The following is a 27,158-nucleotide window of genomic DNA, read 5'->3' on the forward strand; positions in this document are numbered from 1 at the left end:
TCAGAAATTATGAGTGCTAGTTCTTTGCACCTAAAAGCAACTAAAGATATGGAATTTGTCTGCATACTGGTGAATGGGTTCATTGAAGGAGTCCCTTTAAAATATTTTCTGTGTGAATTCAATTGATGTCAATGGCCTGAAGAAGAACAAGCCTCACAGACTGCTTCTTTAGTAGTGTTGGAGCTTTTCAGTTGACTAATCCTCTGTGACTCAAAGGAAACAGGTGAGAATGAAGGACCATCTTCACAGAATACCACAATGTGGTATGCAGGGGACACCAGGTTTATTCACATACATTCTCTCTTGAAGATAGATCTTCTCTGCATGACAGATCTGTATAATATGTATATGTGTGTGCTTACGTATACTGAGCACAGAATTTCTCTGCTTCATGGAATTTCTAGCTTACGGTTAATACTGCTTACAAGATACAAGACATAGTTCTCCATTCAAGACCTGTCTGGTGTTACCAAATAATACTGCAACTGAAGAGAGGCTATATATATCATGATATATAAATTAAAATAAATAGAAATATTTTTATAAATATATTTTACATTTATACTCACGTTCTAATCCTGCTGTTCTGGAAATGTTCAACTATACAATTTAAATGTAAAACTCCTTCCCAACCCCAGCCCCAAATTTCATTTTGAAACTCGTAAATCAAAATGGCACATCCAAACCAATATTTGACACAGACACCCATTGGACTGCCTGTTCTTAAGGGTAAAGCTGTACCATGGTTTCAATTTCTCCAGAAGCTTTTTGCTTCCTTCAATATCTTATGTAGCACTGTTTTACCCTTCCATCGTAATGTACCCAGCATAACTGATTCCTCTCTCTGCATCTCCAGTTTTACTGGAGATTCTTTTTTTTCCTTTTTTTCTAAATGCCAGATTAGACCTCTATATAACATCTGAAGTCTTAAAAATCAAATAGGTACTGGGAGCACATAGCTCTTGAAAAACTCATTCTTGAAATTCTGAACCTCTCACAACTAATGGAAAGAACCTCTCGTAACACAAGCCCCTCCAGTTCCAGTAAATTTATGGGGAATTACATCAGTGGACATGCACGACATGGAAAAATAGTAAAATAAATTTAAGGTCACAATTTCAAATTAAAACTAAAAAAGCAGAAAAATAATGGTTTTGTCCTATTTGTCCTAACTATTCATGCTTTCTCTTATTCATGTTCCCTTTGTTTCAGAGTTCCCATTGAGCAGCTTCTGTAAGGTTGTTGGGCCAATGACCTATTCCAAGATCACACATTTGCGCCTGGATGGAAACAATCTTACTCGGGCTGATCTGCCACAGGAGATGTACAACTGCCTTCGGGTGGCTGCTGAGGTTTCACTGGAGTGAGATACCTGGGAGCATCCAGTTCGCTTCTAGGGGCAGTAACTTCAGGAATTACACCATGATAGCTCTTTAAAATTAGGATATGCCTTTAAAAAAGTGTCGATCTGCCTATTATCCATTCTGTTTGTTAATATTTAGCATGCACTTGGCAACCTTAAGGAAATGTGTGCATATTTTTACAAATGGTTGTATTTAGAAAGCACAAGAATGACCAAATGTGGCGCACAATGTGCCTTCATCTGGCTAGGTAAGTTGATGAAAAGCATTCGACTTTGTAGAAATCTATGTCCATGCATGCAATACATGCCAGCTGGTACCAGACTTACATGGATGTCAGGTGGGTTTCATCAGAGTGCTGACCAGTATGGGCTAGCCTGTGTAAATACAAGATTCCTCTCCAACCAATCCAACTTTCTTAATTATTCATGCCTTTTTCATATTGTTATCAATTACAAAGGAAAAAATGATTTAACAATCTAAGAACAATTTAAAATGTATGAAAATGTTTTCAGAGCCCATGACATTATTAAATTAAAGGAATATGTGAAAGCTAACAGGGAAACAAACATTTTTCAGGTTAAAAAATTGTTTACTCTTCTTTTTGTCGTATTTTCATTTAAACTTTCATGGTAAGACTTTTATCCATTGCTGGTATAATTGTTATTTCAAAATAAGTCATATATACAAGTATTTTTATTCAATTACTTGCATGCTACTTTTAACCAGATTGTAGAAAATAAAACATAGCAAATAGTATTTTTGTGTCCATATCATTGTCAACTATGTTTCAGTCTTTTATAAATTGAAAAAAAAATTCAGGTTAAGACAAGATATCTAAGCTATTCTATTATTATTAAAATTTATTGTAAGGTTAAATAAACTGTTTTCTCTACTTTCAAGTTTCAATATGTTTGTAAACATATAATTTAACATACTCCACTGCACTTGTGTTGGCCATTAAGTTGATGCTTTATGGAGTTTGCAGTATGGGAGTCACAGCACTATGAAATAGTGAAATTAATTTCTTGGTATTGTCAAAAGAACAATGAAATCTCTCAGAAGCCACAGGCAATGATTAAAATGCAGCCTTAGCTACTCATGATAGAGAACTGGTACTGCCTTTTATCTGGGAATGAATAGTCCAAATATTGTCAGCATCCTGGAACACACACTAAAATAAATGTGTTGGTAACGGAGCAGCACAAATTGCTTGCCTGCAAACATAGATCATCCGACAGGTACTATTTTCCTTTCAACTACTAGGCTATTAAACACTCACACAGAAACTCTGATAGTTTCTATAGCAAAAGCAGAAACTATCACTTCTGAAAAAAAAAAACAACCAACCCCCAAACAACATACCAAACCATTTAGTTGGTACATTGCCAATTCCAGATGTTCAGAATCAATACACAATTCACAAAGAAACCTGGGACTAAAACAAAAGGAGAGATGCAGGAGACAATAGAAGTATTTCCCTCCTCATTTTTGTCATTTTGGAATTTGTAAGTGTTATTGCTTTTTTTATCCACTTACAGGAAGGATTGGAAGTAACCTTTCTTACAAGTAAGCTAGAATTTTCATAGAAGAATAAAATCTAAAGCTGGGGCTTTCTGAACACATCAGAGTGGGAATCACTGTGGAATAGCACCTAGGCATTATAACATAGGAGAAGAAGAAAGAATTCCATGCAAAACCCCCCAAAGAACAGAAAAAGATATGGGAAACAGCATTCAATCATTACCAGAGAGATTTTAACCTAACTGCCCCCTTCACAGGGAAATACATTAAACTCTAAGACCTCTAGAGCACAAACTGGTGCTGACATGTGTCACCACATAGCTGTGATCTAGCAAACAGGACAGAAGTGTATTCTTCTTTTCAGTTTGTTTCAGCAAACTAGTTATCTTTATGCAAAATGAAACAATGTGAACAGTCGAGACTGAGAACAGTCCACCTCAGGATAGATTAAAACCTGTTGATGAGGGTATTTTCTTCATACCTGTATGTTGGAAATAAAGCATCTACAGATGTTCACAAGGCATTTTGAAGTTCTGTTCAAGGAATACAGTAGAAGGAAGTCCTCTGTCAAAATAGCGAACAGTACCAATGACCTCCCTCGGAAACTAGGGAACCTTCACCTTGCAACGAGCACTTGGACAACTAAGAGAAAATGGCATTTGGCAGTACATTTTTATCTTGAACACCTCTTTCCTGTGGTTCAGAAATTCCCAGTTAGCTGGGGAGAGATAACAGTGTACAGCTTGCTATTCACACTGTCTGTGAAAAAACTAGAACATGAGGTCCTTCTGCTAAAGGAGAAATGAGACACTGTACCTCTTTCCTTTCATATTGTGAGACCCAGAAGCACAGGTTTCTGCTTCTGCATTAATGAATTGGTCTAAATCACTACAAAGACTGTTTAAGTTCCCAAATTCTACATATCTTACAGAAACAAATAGCCACAATAGTGATGTACCTTAGTTCTCAGTTTAGGAAAGCCAGATGAGTTGTTTTCTAGGCACTAGGCAGAAATGTAGGTGTTTGGGAATACTTAACCCTACTTACCAGAGCCTTGGCAACTGAATCACCGTAACTTGCAATTTCTGCCCTTCCTGGAAGGGAAGGTGATGGATCTTGGTTATAAAGCCCTCAGCATTCTGGATACTGAAAAACATGATGCATGCATCCCTGTTCCCACCTAACCTGATCATATTATAAAATACTTATCTATACAAGTGCAAACATGTTACTTAGAAGTAGGTAGACATGAAGAGATAATAACACAGCTGCAGTAGCATAGAGACAGTGGAGTGGGTATATCAGCCTGAACTAAAGTCTGTTTAGGGCCACATAATATGCAGCCTATAGTATAGCTATACAATTCACTTCCAATATGCGTCCCTCCTTCTTTCAGGTTAAAATGGGTAAATTTGTCATGACACTTTCATGTGAAGCTTCATACGGAAGAATTTACAAAAATCAAGATCTTTTGGAAAGACATGAATTTGAAAACAGACATAAAAAGGAAAGTTTGCTACTAATGTCATGAAAAGCAGTATTGCAATGACAATATACAATATCAACAGACAAAAAACTACGCATGAAATTTCAGGAACTGGTCTGCAAGTATGTTGCACAGCCATTCAGAAAGATAGAGTCACTTTTCAAATAAACAAGTATTGTCTGATTTAAAAGGCATTTTTCATATTAGATTAAATTACAGAAGTTCCCTGGAAGGAACAGGCAGTGACTCACATTCACTGGAAGCATAAATCCTACATGCCCTCTACTGTTTTACAGAGTCCAGCATTGTCAAATGGTTCAAGAAAGGAGTGAGCAGGGGTTGATTACAGCTGTCCTTCTAGTGCAAAGAACCTGGCAGGGTCCCATCCCTACTCGCAAACCTTCAGTTTTACTGAAAGGGAATAAATAGGTAGTTATTTAGCATAAACCAGTTTTGAAAACTGGGAACAAGAAGGCAAAACATCATTAAGAAAGGCAGTCTGAATTGTTATATGTACAGCTGCAACAAGCATAGACTGAAGGTGGTAGAAACTGAGGTTATAAAGCAAAATGGAGTTCAGTGGAGAGCAACTAAGATGGAAGGCTGCAAAGAGAACTTTCCTCAGCCTTCTCCTTTCCAGGCTATGCCAAGTCACTTGCCTTAGCCTCTCCGCATATACCAGATGCCTCAGATCCATGATTTATTGCAGGCTTCCACTGCCTAAAAGAGCACTACAGAAAAAGGGGCCAGATTCAGGGGTGCACAATGAAAGGACAAGAAGGCAAAGAAAAAGTTCCAAACAGAGAAATTCAGGCTGGACATACAAATTCTTCACACTGAGCATGTAAAGCACTGACACAGATTGCCAAAGGAGACTGTGGACTCTCCGTGCCTGGAGATTTTCAGAACTTGCATGGGCAGTACCCTGAGGAACTGATCTGGCTTTGAAGTTAGCCTTATTTTTAGAAGGAGGTTGAACTAAATGACCTTCAGATGTTCCTTCAAACTTCTTTATAATTTCTGTGAATCTGTGGTTCTAAGAATACTCGTTACCAACGGGGGACAATATCCAATTTTAATAGCCAACTCTACAGCTGAAGAGTTTTGTATTAAATTCACATGGAAAATTTATTTCTTCAGGTTCTAGTCCATAACTCAGACTCCCATGATACTCACAAAATCATAACTCAGCTAACATTAGATTCCATAGGTAAAAACTGTGGAAACTTTCCTTCAATGCCCAGATATCTGCAGCTGGCTTATGCAAAGCTGCTCCCATTTCGACACTTGTGAGCTACTGAGTGCTGGTAGTGAAGTCAGAGATCCATCTCATCTCACTCTCCCATGTGGTACAGCACTGGCAAACATGCTTAGATGGCTACACAAAATAAGGGAAACCGTCTATGAGCTACCAGCCCAGTGGACAGAGTGCTCATGGAGGACATTTTGATTCTGAACTTTTTTGCAGATTTAGATATTGGATAAAAGACACTTAGTCCGTAAGAAAATAACTTAATTGGTAGGCTATATAGCTTTCATGGATAAATATCTCTTAAATATTTTCTAGTGTGAACAGTTCAACATCAGTTAGCTCAGAGAAAGAAAAGGAGTGCTCACTCTGTACTTCTGGACACTCACCTTGAATGTAGGAGTGGTGCCTATTTCAAGTGCCTGGACAAATGATCGCTTCATTATGCAAAGCAAAACAGCCTTAAAAGAAGAAGCTGAAGCACTTTTAGTCACACTATACTCTGCAGCTTCTGAGATAAAGCTGTGGTTGTGGGCTAGACAGGAAATAATTGTGCCCATATCTCCACATGTTGGAATCACAAGAAGGATCCCACCAGTCCTCTCTGAGAGGTGACCTGCCTTAAGCGCCCAGCTCGAACGAGTTCAGAGGTGACACTGAATCGCTCAAGGCTGAGACTGAATCCCTCAAGGCTGTGCTCACTGAATCGCGTAAATGCTTTGCCCTGAAGATTTCAGTTTGGACACTTTAAGTTGTCGTCAGTTTGATAGCTTTTGTGGACCCTTAAGGTTCTAGCTTTTATTTTTTTGTCGGCATCTATATCCCCCCCCAATGTATATGAAGGTATAGGTATATAATCAGGAGCTGAGGATTTCAGGGGGCGGTAGCATATGTAAAAAATTATGTATTGCCACTCTTTGGTGTTATAAACCATAACTCTTTGTACATGTATCTCCATCTACATGTCTGGGGGGGGAGTTATCTTCCTTTTCAGAATTTGAAATCTTAATCTGCAGATCAGAAAACACATATATATAATATATAACAAGTCTTGATTACCTGAATAATTATTATTTAAGTATAATCCCCCTTATGCAGTACCTTTCTGGTACAGCATGCTTTTTTATTCTGAAATTGTTAAAGAAAAGCAAAAAAAAAAGTCTTAATTAGAAGGCAGTGAAGAAATGAGGCAAATACATGAAAGGAGAAATGTTATTTACAGTCCAGATGACAGTGTTGAAGCACAGGGATTTGGTCAAATGCATCTGACTTGTGAACAAGATGAAAGCTTTATTTTGGAAGAAGTACTACTGTTCTGGCAAAAGAGCACAAATCAAACCCACCTCACAAGGGAAGATATAAAGGATCATGGAGTTTTTTATTCCCTCCAAGAAAGCAGTCTTCAGTGACATTTCGAACAACAGTGTCTAAATCTATTGTTATAAGGTGTTTAAAAGTATTTTTAAATGTTCATGAAAAAAATCCCACATTGTTTAAAATGGTTTATAAGTGCTGCCTATACCTTCTGTCAGATCTGGTTGTAACAGTTAAACCACCATAAGATCATTCTGATAAGCATATAGACCATGTTTTCATAGTTGCAGAGAGATCCCTACTATAGTATCTCAGCAGCGGAGGTGGGAAAAATCACCCAAATATTTTCTCAGAATCAGTGGGGTTTTTTTGTTTCCCAAGGGACAGGCATGAACGTTGGTGAGAGAAAGCAAACTACGTCTGGGATATCAATGTGAATTGTAGCACATTTCTTTGCCAGAAAACATATCTAGCTGCTTAATAATACAGAATTTGCTGACTTTAGGCTTCTATCCTTCACCAGACATGCAAAATCTCACACATCTCATATCTCTTGAGGAGCTGCTTGCTAAGTCCACCGTGACATAGCTGCACTGCCTGCAAGGCAGGTAATATGCATTTTCTTAAGAGATAGATGGACTCCTTGCTGGGGTTGATGCACCAGCACTCAGCAGAGAAAGATACTACTGTATCACTGACCTGGAGAGCTTCCATGCCAGGAGTTCCACGCTAGTATGGAGGTTGCTGCCCCTGTTATCTTTCCCACTGCAGCTTGATCATTTCTTGTATTGCTCAGTTAGTACAAGGGTTTGTGGCTATGGAGGTGACCGAGTTAACATGTAGCCTTTGGACCTACAAAGAGATGGCTGTTAGATTTAACTATACGGGCAGCTACGCTGTGCAAAAGAGCATTTTTGTCTTTATCCCTTGTCTCCTAGTGTGAGGTAAAGCGTGCAAGACGATGGTGTTATCTGGTCAACCTGACTAGAGCACATATTCCAAAAATTACAAAGACACGTCGGAATATATTGAATAATATCTGTAAAAATATATTTCTATTGAAGATAATGTTTTTATTGAAACAAGCATAAGAGTTCAGACAGAAGTACTGGAAGTCTTTGGGAATTTCATACCTTATAAATCAATTTAATAATAAGCTGTCCTCAAGATAAACAAGGCCAAGTGTTGTCTTTCAAAATTCCTGTTTTCATCAACTTTCCAGTATCTCATCATGTGCATCTGCCATCCATCTTACTCTGTAGACTGGTTTTCAAACTAGATAAACAAATGTTTCCTGAACTTCACATTTAGACTTCATCATTACAACCATTTTGCTGCCAAAAAAGTAAACAGTAAGACTAATAAGTACTCAAAATTATGTGCAACGTTGCATTGATTTCAAGAAGAATTTGTGATTCCATGTGTAAAAATGAGATGTTTTTATTCAGGTTCCTAAGTTTGGGTAAGAAAAGTCATCCCCTGAAGTATTTTCATTCCCACCGTAGACTCCAAAGGATGACAGGTATGTTGTTCTTAATAAAAACCACAGCCCTGAGATGAGCTGTATATAATACACAGAATGCAGAAAAGAACTAGGCATTTAATGCTGGGATTCACAGCAGCCACCGAGATGAGCGGAATCATCTAAGACTGGAACGCAACCCTGATGGTTTAGGGCCTCTGGAGTGCTGCACGGTGCTTGGATAGGGAAGGATGTATGAATTCTCCCTGGAGCTGGGTTCCAGGCTGTCTTCAAAGAAAAAGGTGGTGTCAGTTGGCACCAAAGTGCTGGGTGTTGAGGAATATCATCTGTAGTATAAAGACTTAGTTTCAACATGTTCCATCTGAAAGGATAATTAGTGACTGGAGTATTCATGGTGAGTGAGATTCTAGCTTCAAGTCAGGGCTCTGGAAGAAAACTTGAGTGCTTTGGGAAATGCCAACTCTCAAAAATTATGACCAACATGACAGTTTAAGAAAAAAAAAACCCCATATTTTAATGTTTAATTTCAGTTTTTCCCAAGAGTATCTGCATTAAAAATTAGACCAAAAAATACTACAATTAATGGAAAATAAAATAAGGGCTGGGTTTTCATATAGCTTATGCCATTTGGCTTTTCTTTTTAAATATTAAAAAAGCACCTGAACCTTGAATTTCTCATCTGGCAGAATCACTATAGCAGAGCTTTATTATAAGGGGACTAAAATATTGTTTTCATTAAGTTGTGGGAGTACTCTTTTAAGAAATCCTTGTCATTTATTTTAGAAGACAGGTCTTTCTATAAGTCTAAGCTTCTTGGAATTCATTATCCTATTGTAAGAATCTAAAATGAAGATGAGTTCAAATATTTTTGGACTTCTTTAACAACAGAGCAAAGTAAGAGAACAAAAGTAACACTAACACCTCACAGCCTGTTTTCACGATCTTTATACTATCTTAGAATATTTAATCCGTGATAGTTTACTTTTCAAAACTGCAGATTTACAGAATGGGCATCGGATGACTAACTCATCTTTTAATTTACCATTAGTTGCCTGGAAAATATTAATCATCTAAATAGCCACATGCAGGCCCAAGTGTGTAATTGATAAATGCATGTTAGATATTTAATTTATGATACATTTAGCACATATGGTTGTACATCTAGCATTTTAAAAATTGGGTCCCTGCATAGGATAGATTTGTTTCAGTGTCAAAATTGTTGAAACCATGATAACAAATTAAGGTAAGAGATTGACAGCCACATTTACATAGTAGGTAAACTAAACCTAGCTATCCAAGATAAATACCAGATCTTGGCATTGGGTCATGGAACCTTTATGGTGTCAGTGTGGTAAAAAGCTCAAAATAGAAAGAAAAAGGGAACAGACAGCCAAAAAATTCCTTAATGAAGCATATTCAGGAGAGCACTATATTTCCTATAAAAGCTGAGCCCTTTTCCATAGTTATTCTGCTCCGAAATGTGTTGCTCTGCAAGGACCTCTTTAAGCTGAACTACTCAGTTCTCACTGTGGTTTTTTACAAGGGAGTGAAGGTGTGCAGAAAGTAAACTGCTAGAATTTTGTTTCTGGACTTTTAGAATAGGATCCCATCATACTAAACCCTATATAAACAAGGGATCAGGTGACATTTACATCTCACAAATTAAGCCAGCTCAACTATTTTCCAGGGTTCCTCCTAACCAAACCCGAAAGCTCCCATGGTAAATTCTCTATACTTTAGCTGCCTGCATATGCACAGAAATACCTATTTAAATAAGAGATGCAATCTCTCCCACTGAGAGGTCTAGGCAGGCAATTTTAGGCTTCTAGGAGAGGTGCAGAGTTCCTGCTCCTAAGTCTGTTCTGGTTTTGGTGTTTTCACCAGGAATGACATCATAGAGTAAAATGCATCTGTAGGAGCAGGGTCTGGAACATCTGTGCCGGCCCCTTTGATCTGCCTGCACTGTCCCTTGGGCTAGCCTGAAGGGCTCACTCATCTGCTTTATTTTAGAGTCTTTGGTCTTGCCAGCCTTTTGTGGCTCCTTTTTAAAAGGAGTAGCAGATATTATTAATTGGGATATATCACTGTCTGGTGTTCAGGGAACTGTTTGGAAATAGAAGTTTTGTCTTTCTGCCTCTGAGTAAAACTCAGAGATTCCTACTCTCCATTTCAAGCAGCAATGCAAAAAAGAGAGATCGATCACTGGTACATGCCAATCTTCAGAAGTAAAAGAGGCAGACTGAACCCTGAGTAAATGTAAGCACCTGCCTTAAGTGGTTTGCATAGCTGTCTGGAGCTACCAGAAAAGTATATGGTGAAGGGTACATAGACTGGACTTACTCTCTTCTTCAGGTTTTGAAGCATCACCTTTTCTCTAGTCCTCATGAAGGGAATTTAAGAGCATGTTTCAGATAACTGATTGTCCTTTGGAGCAAGACACCTAGCATTTTAGTAAAGTAGTACCCAAATTAAGCACACTGGATTGCAGCCTTTGCTAAATGGAGCAATCCACAGGGCTGGTGAATTAGCTCTGCTTGCAGTACACTCCTGGGTTTGCTGGTGATGAACTATACACATGCTTGATGTTTAACAGACCTTGCTTCATATTAAATCAGAGACATATGGCAGCCATTACTGAAAGAAAGCAATGCATTTTTTCACCATCAGCAACTTCGATGCTGAAACAGAACAACAGCTCTTACAGCACTCCCAGTTGTCCATATCTCCTCCCGATGGGTCTTTCCAATCTATCTTTTTAGCCCTTCTAGTCTTTCTCAAGCTTGTGGGCTGTTCTAGTCTCAAGCATGTACATCACTCTGCTCAAGGAGTTGTTACTACCCTCTGTGGTTGTTGGTGCTCCTCACATTTCGAATTTTTTTTTTTTTAATACACATTCTCTTATTACATTGATTAACAATGTGGATTGCCAGGAAACATATGGAGCAAAAAATCCTGTAATAACTGGAGACACCTTCCTCAAACTAGAATACCCCCAAAAGTATCTTTTAAAAGGTCTCCAAAATTCAGAGTGGGCATTCATAGTATTTTTAGTGTAGTAATTTTTCCTCTTCCTTTTATTGTCATGCAAATACCTTGCATACTGTTACTTTTTGGGAGATTGTTCATGATCTCAGGAACAGTTTGTGTTTCACTGATATTTGCCTCTGACTGCTCAGCTTCGCAAGTTAAAAATGACCTCCTTAACACAAAATTCTTAGCCCCCTCTTACTGAAAATAAGGCCCTGGAAAGTGTCTCAAGTTGGATACTCAAAACAAAAAGTCTCCCAAACCATTAGTCATTTTTTTAAATCTTGGCTGTGGTCTTTTATTAGTCTGTAAAACTTTCTCACCATATGTTGCACCCTTTAAACAATAAATAGTAACACCAGATGATGAAGGACTGAACAAAACAAACGCATGACAGACAGTATGTGTGCAATCTTGAAGGTTTCATGGAAAGCAGGCCTTTCTGCAAAACCTGCTTGGACATCCCAGCAATCACTTGTTCCTGAAGAGATCTTTCCAAAATTTTTGAGTGCATGTGAGAATACACATTACAGTCATCACACCCCTTCTCCCTGATTTTGAGGACATTTCTTGGTTTGTTTTTTTTTTTTTTTCTCTTTGTTTGCATCAGAAGGAATGAAAATTCACGTTACTGAGAAAGTCTCAGCATATGTTTTTGCTGTTTTCTTCTCCTAGTGAAGAACTGCTTCTCTGAATGGGGTGTCAGCGTATGTATTTGCTAAGGATCAAATACCTGGCCTCCAAATCCACAAAGGGCAGACTGTGATGTGCCTCTCCCTTGTTGAGCAGCAGTTCATACAAATAGTCACACTGCCTGTCACCAGATAACCAGCAAGTCCCTCTGCCAGTGATTTCTGTGACAACTTAATGAACATCTGTACGTGATTAGCAGGTTAAAGGGTAAATTCAGACCCCCATGAAGCATAAGATAAATCAATCTTTTTTTGTTAAATGTGCAACATCTGGCGACTTGCATTTAAGTAAGTGTGTCACACCAGATATCTGCCACCAGGACTCGCTATTTTAAACCCTTCAGCACAACATTCGTGAAGGTCTCGGCTCATTCTTTAAGCCTCTTTAAATCACTCACAGCTGAACACAGAACTATTTTAACCTTCACACAGCGGTGCCTCTGCCTCGCACCACTTCCCTTCCGTGGACTCCAGCTGACAAGCCTCCTCATCATTAACGTGTGGTACCACGTCTGCTGCGGGAGGTCAAAGGAAATGTTTTAAGGCCTAGATGTTCAAAGTGACACCCGTAATGAAAAGGTTAATAATTTACATCTAATTTCTGTGCTTATGATTAGTACATCTTGCTTAAAGCTAGAGCCTTTATTTTTAGGTATAGATGTAAATTATTTTCATCTAATTTAAACTTTTGAAAGATTCAGCTTAGCATGCATGAAGGAATCAACGTTATAACTGCCTTATAAGAAAGCCCTAACAATCTCTAAGAGATGTTGAAGAGTCTGGAGTTCTAGCAGAGTGAAACACTTAAGCACTTGTTTTATTTTCAAGCACATACTTAAGCAATGTAAAAATTACTGGTAGTAAGGATGTATTTTTCCCTAAACAAAAAACAAGGTAGTATAAACATACACTTCTGAAAAAAAATTTATGACATGTTTAACATTAGCCTTGCTTAAGTCAGTGGAAGCTGCCTGTGTACTTAAGGGTTGCTTTCCTATTTTTGATTACTTATCTGTTTGTCTACTCTACTTCTAAACTTCTTTTGAGACCTTCTTAGTTTAGGAAGCAAAGCATTAAACATTATGAAATAAGTTGTTAGAGGTTTTATTGTTAAAATAAATTAGATTAAACTGAATTAAAATAATTATATAAATAAACTTTAAAACTAATATAAACTCATAAAAGCTACCAGGATATATTTTATGTTTTCAGTATTTTCATTAGCTTTTTCCTTAAAATACTTACGCCATTGTTCTGGCTTTGAATGTGGAGTTTTCCTCATATTAAGTTTTTACTTTAAGTTTGAACTAAAAAAGAAAACAAAAATCCTCCAAAATACTTAATGCAAGAAATATGTGTCTATGCCCTGGATAGCAAGTTGGCTGGCTGGGAAGAGTTTACTTTAGATCAATGATAAAACAAGATAATTAATTGGTGCCTTGATAATTAAAAGCAGACCTCACTGCAGGAGGCACTGGAGAGTAGGATAACTTTGTAGAAATTTATGGAAATATCTCTCTGAACAAAAAGGAGAAGGTATGGTTTAATCTTTAAAGAAATGAAAATATGTTATTAAAAAATTCTTAGCAAATGCTTTTGCTATCTTCTTCTCCTAATCAAGACTTATGTCTTTAAATGGCATGGCAGCATCTGCATTTGATAAAAATCAAATAAAACATTTCCGTAGAAACAGATGTCACTGTTTTTAATTCTTTATGGCCAGTTCAGGTATTATGAGAATGAATTATGATGTAAGTGAGCTTTGCGTGTAAAGTATCTTCTGACAAAAATTTTGAATAAAGGTACATTTTGTGTTACCTGTTTCATCTAGACCAGTTCCTCTCATCTGCTAAAATGTAGAAATCAAATGCCTTCAGCAATGTGGCTGCTTGATATTAAAGTCAGGATTTCCTGTCTTTTCCTGCCTAGGTGCTGAGGTGCCTTAGTTATTTTAGGGGTTAAAAGCTGTAGCCACTGATGCGTATATATTAGGCTGTATTCATAGAACACGGCTTGTAGCCTGACTCAAGCTATTACAGTCTAACAACAGTGACCAATAGAAAGAGAAGAAGATCCAAGAAAGCTGAGGTAAGCCCAAACTCTGAAGCAATGTCAAATTAGAAACAATAGCTAATAAGGTGTGTATGGTAACACATCTGGGAATACCAGCATGTACGTCAAGTTTTATATGCTATTAATTCTTGGGAGGACAGGAAGAAAACACAGTGGTTAGCAGCCAAAGGCTGTGAATTTACAGTGATTTCTAACTGGCTTCTGATAGCTCCAGGAACTTGACTAACAAGGTAAATTACTTTATATTTCTTTTAAAAAGTGTTATTAAGGTTATGAATACTTACAGAGTGAGAAGGTGCCATTTCACTGTGTAAATTAGAGATGTTATTCGTTAGAAATATTTTATTTGTCCTTTCTTGGAATGCTTCCAGATAGCAGTTTCTGAGACTGGAAGATTTGTAGGATACTGCACTTGTTACTGCTAATAACAATGTTGAAAACTATTAAATGACTACATATCATATGCAGCAACTCAACTGAGTTCTTAACCTTACTGGTACTTTAACTCTATGAGAGAATTTACTTTTTATTTAAACACTGTTTTTGCCAAAACTAACCTCCTAAATTTGACCAGAAATTACAGCTATCAGTCTCTTGCCTCTGCATTGCAAAATGCTTGCTAATCTTTATCAGAAAGCAAGCAAGATAAAGAGTTTGTGAAGCACTGTTTTTGTGCTACACAAATCTTTCCTTTAGGAGTAAATTATCATTGATGATTTTGTTCATCGTTTAATGGTGGAAGAGGCTAAACAAAGCAAATATTAAGTAGGTAAAATAGATACAAGATGCATGAGTGTATATGATATAATTTGGTTAGGACTTATTTTTTGTGTCATTTAGATCAGGCATTTGTTTTGGCTGTTTGCTTTAGAGAAGGAAAGTCATTACTTTGGATATGAGAGAGTGAATGAGGGAGGGGAATGGATTACTCAAACATATTCTCTCCAAGGTTTTTAAGAACATGCCCAACAAACAGCTGTTAAAACATTCTTTGATCTTTCACTTTTCTGTGATGAGAAAAGACCCTGGAAAATCTGATCCAGATGCCATTGTAATTTAAGAGACAGGAAAAACAGAAAATAGGGTATGATTAATTTTAAAAGGAGGAACACTAACTACAATAGTATTTATATCATCATGGTATTGATAGTTTTACTGAAGAGGGTACATTACATAAAGTAGTTTATAGCTCTGTACAGGAAAACTTAAACAAATTTATAAGCACTGATTTAATGTCAGAAAAACGATCTGTGTTTTCAGGTTCTTTGAAATGACACTTACACGAACATCAGTTAAACTGGTAGCCAATGTGGAGTCTGAGATGAATCAGGAAAATGTTCTTCAACATATAGCACTGAATTCTTTATACCTCTTATATTACCGTTCAGTTTTTCCTTAACATGCCAGAGGACAGAATTTGGCTATTTATAGAGGAAATATTATTTTCTATGTAATACTGCTTTGTTAATCTAATATGCTGTTAGAGAGTTCTGTTGAGAGGCAGCTAATTGTTTTTCTCCCCTTCCAAGGCAAACAATGACTCTAAAAGTCTATACAAGCCTTTTGCTCTTATTCTTGGTCAATTCTGTGTGGACTCGAACTGTAAGACAAGTTTATGATGAGCTGGATCCTGAGCATTGGTCTCACTACACTTCCGAGTGTCCACGAGAGTGCTTTTGTCCTCCTAGTTTCCCCAATGCATTATACTGCGATAACAAGGGACTTACAGAAATACCTGTAATCCCAGCAAGAATTTGGTACCTCTATCTTCAAAACAATCTAATTGAAACAGTTTCAGAGAAGCCTTTTGTGAATGCCACTCATCTGAGATGGATAAATCTGAACAAGAATAAGATCACCAACAGTGGAATTGAAAGTGGTGTGCTGAGCAAGCTGAAAAGGTTGCTTTACTTATTCCTTGAAGATAACGAATTGGAAGAGGTGCCTGCCCCATTACCAGTGGGCCTGGAACAGCTAAGACTGGCTAGAAACAAAATCTCCAGAATCCCAGAAGGAGTCTTCAGCAATTTGGAAAACCTTACTATGTTAGATCTGCACCATAACAGTTTGTTGGACAGCGCTCTTCAAAGTGACACCTTCCAAGGACTCAACAATCTTATGCAACTCAACATAGCAAAAAATTCACTCAAGAAAATGCCTTCAAGCATTCCAGCTAACACCCTGCAGCTATTTTTGGACAACAACTCCATTGAAGTGATACCAGAAAACTACTTCAGTACAATACCCAAAGTGACTTTCCTCAGGCTGAACTACAATAAATTATCTGACGACGGTATTCCCCCAAATGGGTTTAATGTTTCATCCATTCTAGATCTACAGCTGTCTCACAACCAGCTCACTAAAATTCCACCGTTCAATGCTCACCTTGAGCACCTTCACCTTGATCACAACAGAATCAAAAGTAAGTGTGTATCGTCAGTGGGGGATCCTAGCAAGACATAATTATTTTAAAATGTCTACTTAACTACAAAAAATGCTCTTTGAAATAAAGAGATTAAAAATGTGCTGTAGATTATAGGGAGATGAGCAAGAGGACCTCCCACAGGCCAGTTTTCAAGTCACGTCTAAAATATGACAACCAAATATGTGCATGGAAGTAATACCACATGTGAAAAATGTTCATATGCATACAGAAAAAACACTTTGCAAGCAGATCAGAAGTATGAGTGGATTACGGAGAATTTGTGCATTCATATTTCACTATATCTATGCCAGTAACCATTTTGTAGGAACAAATTAAGCTTCCCACAGAAAGGCTAGGAGTAAATAACCAAGAAACGACAATAAAAAAGTGGGTGCACCAAGTTACGATATTCAAACCGCATCTGTATGACTGTTAGCTTTTCAAAGTCCCTGAGCACCTTAGGGACTTCCCTAAACTAACAGAATTTCTGTATGCTCACTTCTTCTGAGTATCTCTCTGCCCACCCAAATTATGTAGTAGGAGCTTAAGGCGAGGCGCCCTTAAAACAGAATAAAATGTTGGCTGTAGTCAACACAATCTAATTCAAATACGACTAATGAGAATGTGGATATTGAATATTTCAGTCTTGAATATCCTTCCCATCTTTTGTTTACTGTGCACAAAATGCTGACACTTGGGTTTAGTCTTCAAGAAAAATCTTCTCACTGACTTTACAGAAGCCTTGTCCTATTACGGTTTATCTCCTCAAATGTCTGCTAACATTTTCCACTTTGTATGAATGAGACAAGGTTTTGTACCCAAGGCAAAAGAAGCCCATTGTCATGTCATAGTTCTGCTTCTAGCACTGCTTCCAGGTTCATCCAGGTACAGCAGGGACGTGGTGATTAGGGACACTGGGTAAAGTATCTGCTCAGTACGTCCTACAGACCTTAAATCCTTCGTTTCATGCCAAAAGCCAAAATCAAAGTGATGACTTTCTATTTATCACTGCACAGAAGGTAACTAAGTCTCTACATTTGTCTTCCTGTCATGGTGATTTAATTGAATAAATGCTTCTATACTCCTGTTTTGTGTCACTGTAGTTCACAAATACACTAAAAATAATGGTTTGGCTTCTGTATGAAACAAGGACATATCAAAGGAAGATACCTATCAATAGTTCAGGTTAATTCACTGCATTTTACAAAACAAATGTATGAAACCTTGTAAAAAGAAATCAATTTTGTATAACTGGCACATATTTAAGTGGCCTGTGAGAAGTCTAACAGTTAATTAGAGTTAGGGCTTATGACATATGTTGTTACTGAACTTATTTCATTGCCCCCTGGTTACAAAGGGATTTATTTTAATTGCTTCACTGCAGGGCCTCAGGAACAGAATCCTGTCACTTTAAGTGGACACTAAATTGAAATCAATGGAATGTAACCTGTCCAGTTTAAGAAGTGTTTTGTGTCTAGGTAGTATTTAAAGAGCTGCCAAACTATCTTCCTTTCCTAAATAAGTTTAAAAAAGGTTAAACGCACGAAAATCAACCTGTGTAGTATATGCAAACTCAAGTCACATTTTCCAATGACACATGGATGCCCATGAGCCTAAATCACAATAGTTTTCTACAAGCCCTTATTCCTTGTTGCCTTTACCACTTTTCAAAATTCATTACTAACTTAAGCACAACACTGCTTTTAATTAAAAAAAAAAGTTTTTCTTTTTAGTAAGTACATATAAAGTAGTCAAAAATATATTTAAATACGCAACCTGACACCTTAAGTGGAATGCGGGTATTATGTAAGGCACATTCTACCACATAGCATAGTTGTTCAAGAGGTAAGGGATAACGACATAGTCTTTATGAGACACTGCTTTCATAGACGATATCTCAAAGGGCCTTTAGGATTGTAAACAAGGAATGTAATTCCATCGGGCGGGAGTAATAAGATATGGCATTAGTTCTGCAGATTGTTTTTGTCTTCTTAAACCCAGAAAGTTGATGATCAGTCATTACTTTAAGATAAAAAATGTAAAAGATTTGAAAGAAAAATAACTGTAAAAACCTGGATCTGGTTTCTCCACAAAAGAGTCCTCCTGATAGTTTACTTTCACGTGTGCAGTACAAGCCCTTTTTATAATATTAATTCTCAGATACCCCTGCACACCTGCCAATTGCTGCTTTATCTTCTCTTGGTGGTTCATAGTTACACTGTTGGCATTGCAAGAGCTCAGATATCAAAATGGTCCAAAGCCTTATTTCTCCAGCGACAATTTATGAAGATATAAGGCAATATCCTGAAGCCCAGTGAAATCAATGATAGCCTCATCACTGGTCTCAGTGGAACCAGGATTTCACCTGTGGTCCCTTCCCCAAGGATCTCAATGCACAGAGGAAAAAACATACTTGAAGCTAAGTCAACATAAAACCAAAACTAATTATGGCTACAACAGATACGCACCACACTTGTTCCGTGGCATTTTAAAACACACGGTTACATATTTATTTATGAGATACACATGCAAGGCTCTGGGGAGATGTCAAATGATGGAAAAGGGAGTGTTAGAGGAAGCAAAAAGAGGACAAGGCATGAAAGGATGATGTTGCGAGGGAGCAAGGGTAAGCAGGTGGTATTACAGTGCTATCAAAGGAGCGATAAAAGGGAGCAAACAGTAAGTTCCCCTAAAGGAACACCAGGAGATTGTGATAGCTCCTCTGAGCTAATATTATTCCCTATGTAGAGAAAGGGAGAAGTCCTTGGGCCAAGTAGCAATGCCAGTCTATCAGAATCCATTATAGGATATTTGGAAAGAAATGGTTGAAGTTACAGATCCTGACTTACTGTCAGACCTCTGTGCTATAGCTGGTACTGGCTTCTTTGCTGGAAAAGTCCAGAAAGGTACAGATTTGCAGGGTGATCCATGGCTGCTGCTGTTAAATATTATGTGAAAAGGAGAAAGGGAGTGCAACCATTCAAGTTCGAGTACTGTGAGTGCAGCTAGAGGTTACAAGAATAGAACAGAAATACCCTCACAATTGTGTATGTCAGAACACATCTATCTTCTAGATCAACTTACTTTTTGAATGTTTCTAAATTATGAGTTTTACTGGACAAGAAACAGGATCTTCGGCGGTTCTTCAGCAGACATACAATATTAGCCATTAATGAGAAGCTCTTCTGCAGTTTTCTCCTACAGCAGCTCCAGAATCTCATTTTAAAATATTACACCACTTAACAATACTGTTTACAACAGGTGGAATTCATCTTATTTGAATTAACCATCCTAGATTTTTGTATCTAGTTTGGGTTAGTCATACTGACCACCTACTCAGTTAATGGAAAGAGATACACCATTGCAGAGGGAAAATCATCTCATCTTAAGGAGCTGTGAATCACCTTTTGGAAGTATTAATCTCTCTCCAGAGTTTATAAACAGAGTCTAAATGGTTTACTTAGACTGACACTTACCCTCTACAAGGATCAGTTTAGGTAGGGTGAATTGTACCCATATAGATGGACTGCCCTGCCCCTCCTGCTTGAACAAAATTCAGCAATATACCCATGAACAGGATTGCAAGAGAAGAGGAGAGAGAGAGGCTTTTACTCCTCTGAAAGTTTGGGTAGGATTTACTGTTCATGGGAAGAGAACTATAAAAACCCAAACCACTTCATACCACACATCATCAGGAAATAACTTCTTCATAGGTGGTCTATGATTAGATAACTGCTGCCTCACTTTCAGACTGGAGTAATTAACCCAGTGAAAACTAGTGCAGTGGGATAGTTTCTAGGTCAGAGAACACAGAGATTTAGAACACACTTGAAGCCATCCTGTCTCCTAAGGACAATAGTGCTGACCTGAAAAGGCAGATATTTTCTGCTACATAGTGTTGATTCACTTGTAAAACTTTTAATAACTGCTTTCATAACGAAAACTTGCTCTCAAGCTTCCTGCTTTGTAGCTTCACACATAAAAATAAGTTGTAGCTTGTTTCTTCCAAGAATATCAAATGCTCTACAAACATTAATCAAGTTTCACAATATAAGCAAAGACATTTTGAAATAATGGATATGACAGAAGTTTTAGGCCTTGGCCAATTGGATGTATTTATCTAGTTTCCATGACAAACATAAAGTCCATTTCCAAGATGTTGCAAACATCTGGGCAGTTCTTCAAAATAGGGTGGGTTTTTTTCTTTTGGGAAAAAAAATAATGGTTTTTTTTTCATCATAGCATTTAGCCAGTTTGGGGGATTGTAATCAAAAGATGTGTGCTAAATATAAGGGAGAAAAATTTTGGTAGAAAGCTTTTCTTTTCCTATTTCTGGGCTGCTAAAAAAACTATGCTAAAAAAAATCTGTTACACACACATTCTCCATTCATCCACTTTTTGCAGGTGGTCTGGGGCCAACAAGATCCTCAAGCAGTCAGACCAATCAGTAAATACCATAATTTTATCAAAGGAATTTGACATCCTTGATAAACAAACACCACTTCAATGTTTTCTAGAATAAGGCCATTTTGAGGCTGAAGTAGGGCAGTGGCAGCCACACTATTCAACAACTGAAGACAAAATATGGAAAGCATTTTAGCCCAGTGACAGTGCAAAGGTAACTTAGGGGAGACAATGTGAAGAACCCAATCTATTCAACTCTTATGAAAATGAGTAATGATTTAAGCCATAATTTTAAATTTTAGCTGAACTGAAACAAGTTACATGTGATTTATAAAGAATTTTAAGGACTCGTTGGCTTTCAGATTAGGAAGAAAAATATCCCATTTCACAAGTTTTATTCTTGCAATTAAAACCAACTGTACTGAAGAATTTGAGAGAACAGGAAAGTACAGATGTTAAAAGTTACAGGCACTATACGAAAAGCTCCTCTGATTCAATACTGTTATCATTTTGAATGTAAGATCCTCATTGGGGAATATTATCAGCTAAAATTAATGTACTGTCATTGAAGTAAGATGTTCAAAACCCCTCAGCATTAACTTTGTTCTTCTCTCTCTGAGGGCAGAGTGCTATTTCTCAATGAATAGTTACCCAGTAGTTGTCTAAATTGGTTTCCTCTCTGTCCAAGGTAAAACTATGCATCTAGTGGCCTTTATTCATAACTGCAGCACATTAAATACACGATTCACCGATTTAGATTACATTATGTTAAGATGCTTTTTTGCTTGATCAAAAAAGCAGTTAATTGTTAAATCAGCATTTTCCAACTCTAATAGGAGTGTCTCCCATGCAAGTATCAGTGGAAGCCTGTTTTGTTTTCTAAATGAATTTTATCTTCATGAACCTTTCCCATGGAAATTACCTAACATGTTGATCTACATTTTCAGGTGTCAATGGTACTCAAATATGCCCAGTCTCAATTGCCATAGCAGAAGACTATGGTTTTTATGGCAACACCCCTCGCCTCCGATACCTTCGCCTGGATGGAAATGAAATTCAACCTCCAATCCCATTGGACATCATGATATGTTTCCGATTACTTCAAGCTGTTGTTATATAAAGATATTGCAGTGTCACTCTTGTACTGTGAGAGTGCTAAGACACAAGTTTTGCTGGAATGAAACTTGTTCTAACTCATAAATCAAGAAGTAACAGCTTTATTTTGACTTTAATTTTTTCTTTTCTTGCATTTTTTTTATGTCTGAAAAGATTGTTCTTCTTTCAGAAGAGATTTTGGATGGACATGAAACATGTGCTTAACACTTTACCTAAGAATTCCTAATGCGAATATATTGAAAATCAGCTGTGTAAGATTCCAAATATTCCAAAGCAAATTTTTGGCTACTCTCTCTCTTGTCAAATGCTACAATGTCTATCCTGTTAACATCATTGCTACAGACAAATTATATTTCCTTATGTTGTTACATAGTAACTAACACAATGAATTTGGGTGCAGTTGGTTAAACATCAGAACTGCCACTATCTTTTTTAAGATAGTGACTAATCGTGAACAACCACTTAACATGTAAATAACTCATAAATTGCTGTCATCCTTTGAAGACTGATACTTTTAAGGCATGGCGTATATGAGGCTTAGAAACCAAAGCAATATACTGAATATATACTGTTGTATGGATTCATTCAGTGTATGATTTCAGAATTGGAATACACTGATCCAACTCAAATCCAGGGACAAGGGAACATGAGATGAAATCTTGGTCTATCAAAGTGCCAATTTTCTGCTGTTTCATTCCTCAGTATTCCATTTCTAGTTTTGACACCATTTCTTTCTGTAGCTTTGGGATAGTAATTGAATATTTGGTTTATTTTAGTTTCTATACAGATAAAACCAAGAACAGTAATGGAACAGTATTTCACACACTAGGTACTTCACAAAAATTGGAATAGCTAGTTAATATAATAGTGATAAAGAGAAAATTAAGAAATTAAGAAATACATCCCTTCCCAATTATTTACTGAACTAGCCAAATATTTGCATAGGAATTTTATTGGTTTAAGCAAATACAATCAACTAGAGCAGTATTTAGCTATCTGCTGACTCATATACACACACATAGTAACACTGGATTTTAGAGAAGTCCAGATATTTAGAATACAGCACATTCACAATTCACTAACAAGGGAGATATCAGCAGGCATCTTTTTATGAAATCTGGTTGCTTTTTTTCTATTTTTATAAGATAGTATTGGGATTTCAATACACAACTTGAATATTAGACTCAACTATTCACTGGGAGAGGATGACATTTTTATTTCTGATAGCCAGCACAACAGACTATCCATCAGTCATATTATTTTAGTCTTCTTGTATTTGTAGATAGAAGCAATTAGTTGCTCTTTGATAGCTTGCATCTATTTCTAACATTTTAAGACTGGTCTTAGTAACAAACATTTAAAGACTATGCATGCAGAATAATTTTTTTCTTTGAAGATGAAGCATTTTCTTAAAAGTAGATTTTAAAAAGGGTTGAGAACTGCAATTTCTAACATTCAATCTCTTTTTATCTGAAAATCAGGCCTTATTCTGCTCCAATGCACTTGTGGAAATAACCCAGTATAGAAACCCAGCATAGAAATAACCCATTCAAAATCCCACCACAAAAACATTTATTTTTGCAGTTCTTTTTATGTGATTGCTGAGAAACTCCTGCCCTTCTAGCAAAATATTTTCTGTACCTCTGTGTTCAGCCTATATGAAAAAATACAGATTTTAAAAGTCTCTACAATATGTATGCATGTTTACCTATGTTCTTTACTCAATAATAGCATAATAATTTATTTTTTTGAAAAAAAAAAAATTATGTGACAATACTACTAATTAAATTATAACAATAATTTTGTGCTTGTACTGGGAAATTAATTTCTATTTTAAACAAAGAACAAATATACATACTCCAAAGTGAATATTCACAGGTGTATATGTATATTACCAACATTATTTACAGTCCTAACTGATCATACAGCAAAGCATCTCGAAGTTCCAGCCAAAAATTATGACCCTTTCAGGCATTATATACATATTAAAACAGAAAAGACTAACCCTTCCCCAAAGAGATGTCAAGCTTATATATGAGAAGGGATGATATATAAAATCATATAGGGACAGTGGAGCATCAGTGTACTCAGTTTTCTTGATAGGGGCATTATGTGATGAAATCAGGGGCACGTAATCTGATGAAAACACTTTTAGCAGTTATTTTCCACCAGCTGGCCTGATATTAATTGATTTTTCCAATCCAGTGGAGGGTGGAAAGCCTTATAAATTAGTTCTTCAAAAGTCAGTACTATCTTATGGAACAATTTTTGGACACATGCAGATTGATCCTCAAGACTTGTCCCTGTCAAATCCCAGTTAATCTGAGTGAAGATAAAAATTCATGATACATCCTTGGGCAAACTTTTATTGGCTGCTGCCACCAAGTGCTCTGTGTTCCACACCTTTGATGCCACCCGCTGACTCCACATCTGGGAATTGTTTAATAAAAGGAAAATCCTAAGTATCCTCATTTAGGCTAATTTGTCCCATCTTGATTCCCTCTCCTAGAACCAGCAGTATGAAGTAGATGATTGAAAAAAGTTCTGTTACTGCAGTGACCTTCACAAGAGAAGTCAGCTCTGGTTGGGGTTTGAGCTGCTTTACTGCATGCATGTCTCTATTTGCAACAGTCTTAATGTGCTTAAACATTCTGGGAAGTTGGTGAAATTTCCCCTTAGATGACAATAGCAGGCCTCAGTTACATTATTATGTGGAACTAAACAATGTAGGCTTTCAGCCACACCTCATTCAATCCATTCCTTATGCCAGAAGACTATAAAGGAAAATGTAAAACACAATGTCCTTTTGCCTATGAAGAGAGTCCCTAAAACAATGTAAAAAGCATCACTGTGCTTGAAAGTCTGATGTTAATTCTTCCTAATCCAAGATTGATCTAAGACTCCCCACTGATATTTCCTGGTTCAGAAAAAATTGCAGTCTTTTCCACTGCAAGGAGGGAGGAGCAGACAGCTCAGCTGTCCTGTCTGAACCCACAGCTGCCTTCATAAAGCTGACATTTGTTTCACTTAATTGTCAGAGCACATCACAAACAGTTTTGAATAGAATATCATGTACAGAAACAAAGACATTTACAAGTATGAGAAGCTGAGAACAAAGCAGGTCACCTTAAGCACACTGCAGTTGTGGTCAATCACTAACCAAACCACAAACACCAAGTGCTTTGCCAGAAATGCTTATTATGTATGAGTTAATTTTGAAATTATGGCTGTTAACACAGATGTGCTATCACCTCAGCCCAGGGTACAGACAGTTGCTCTGGAAAGAAAACTGTTAAAACAAAGTGAGAGGCTCAAGAACTGAGAAATAGCCAGACATTTCTGACACGTCTGCCAGCTTGATTGGAGGCTGGATGCTGGATCTATCAAAAGACTGTGTGGTTTTATAATGCAGCTGGCTCTGTAGGAAGAAAAGTCCTTTATAGATGCTGCCAGCATAGTTGAAAATTCAGCCATATGCATGAATCTCCCTGCTCCATACTCTTCCCTGGAATTTTCTGTTTCTTTCTCAATATTCCAAACAGTTTGCTACCACTTTCTTCTTCAAATTTTTTAATGAAAAACACCACCACAACAATCACCTGCAGAGATGCCTGTGACCACAGCAGCTTGTATGACACTTGAAGGAAGAAACACAAAGACTAAGAGGTAAAAATTTGGAAGACAACTAGAAAGCCAATTTGCATGTTTGTAATTACTAACTCCAACACATATCCTGTGTCACTGAAGGGATTTTCATCCACCCTTGCTGCACCCAAATGGTTTCCAATGTTTGCCACAAATACTTGCCGACATTTTTCCAGCCTAGAAAAACTATTTGCTGATATTATATTGCAGCTAGTTTTGTCATCTATCTGGAATCAGATTACTGTAACACCTAAACTGCTGTGTTGGTTGTTAAACAGCTAATATCCCACTTCTGCCTTGTGTGGCAGAGAATCTTTGACAATGTGGAAGCCAGCAAGTAGACTTCCTCCTCTTGACTGAAAGTCTCCTCCATAATTGCATTTTTTTCCCCAGAATTGCTTACCCGTTTAAACATAAAGGGTAGCTCTACAAGGCACCACACTGTCTGTGTAACGATACTTAGGAGTAGTACTAACCACTTCAGGTCAAGTGTAGGAAGTAATATGCATCGTTTGCGTCATGTTCTGCCTTAGCTAATTTACCTGCTTCTCCATTAGTAGAGGTAATATTGCTTCTGAGTCCTGTGCTTGCTCTGTCAGTGCTAGTTCAAACAAATCTATACTGTAATGAATTTGAAACCTTTCCCAATACAGTTATTTCTCACACCCCTTGCACTGTTGCCAACAGCCTGGGTACTCTTCTTACTGCTTTTGTCTTGATTTCTTTAGCATATACATTTGACCAACCTATCTGCCTATCAATCAGCTTGATTTACTTTTGTTTCTTCAGTGTTTTTTAGCTTACGCATGTTTCTGCACGTTGTGCTAATGGCTGTTCTGATTTCATCTGTTTCCTGGCGGTTCAGCCACAGCTGGGTTTCTCCAGGGGAAGCACCGTCCTGACTGCCGCACACGTCCCGCAGCAGAACAGCCTGCCCTGTTGCTCACAGCATTCACACCTCCGCCTACGCACATGCAGGGACCCAGGCTGACGCTGTCATGTAGATAGGGTATAGCTGGAAATCTCTTTTCCAAGGCTTCTCCTCCCCACCCCCAGCCTTTTTTGTAGGAAAATTAGTGAAGAAACTGGATTCACATCTTCCACAAACAAAAGCTGTTCCTAATTATGGGCTGGGGCAATAAAAGTTACATGTGGAATCAGCAGCTCTCAGTGAAGCTAGGCTTTTTCAGTAAATCATTTATTAATTAAAATGCTCCATAACAGTTTTTATGAATTATCAGTGAATTCAGAAAAAATATGCAAATAGTTTCAGCCATGGGAAAGAAAAAATAAAAATTAAAACAGTACTCATGCTTCTTATTTAATAACCCTGTTGCTAAGACATCCATGTAGCATGAT

The 27,158-nt window shown here is 37.3% G+C and overlaps 1 protein-coding gene across 1 annotated transcript in view; it reads left to right on the top strand.

Annotated features, from left to right (window-relative positions):
- Nucleotides 1-23,956, top strand: part of KERA (keratocan) — a 33,268-nt gene extending 9,312 nt beyond the window's left edge. Inside the window, exons 3-5 of the mRNA XM_052774165.1 lie at nt 1,213-1,363; nt 15,739-16,631; nt 21,986-23,956. Coding sequence (XP_052630125.1) covers nt 1,213-1,363; nt 15,739-16,631; nt 21,986-22,158 — 1,217 coding nt within the window. The 3' untranslated portion in view covers nt 22,159-23,956. The remainder of the gene's footprint in view (nt 1-1,212; nt 1,364-15,738; nt 16,632-21,985) is intronic.
- The last annotated feature ends 3,202 nt before the right edge of the window (nt 23,957-27,158 follow it).

This window comes from Harpia harpyja, chromosome 23, assembly GCF_026419915.1.
Source record: "Harpia harpyja isolate bHarHar1 chromosome 23, bHarHar1 primary haplotype, whole genome shotgun sequence".
Lineage (NCBI taxonomy): Eukaryota > Metazoa > Chordata > Aves > Accipitriformes > Accipitridae > Harpia > Harpia harpyja.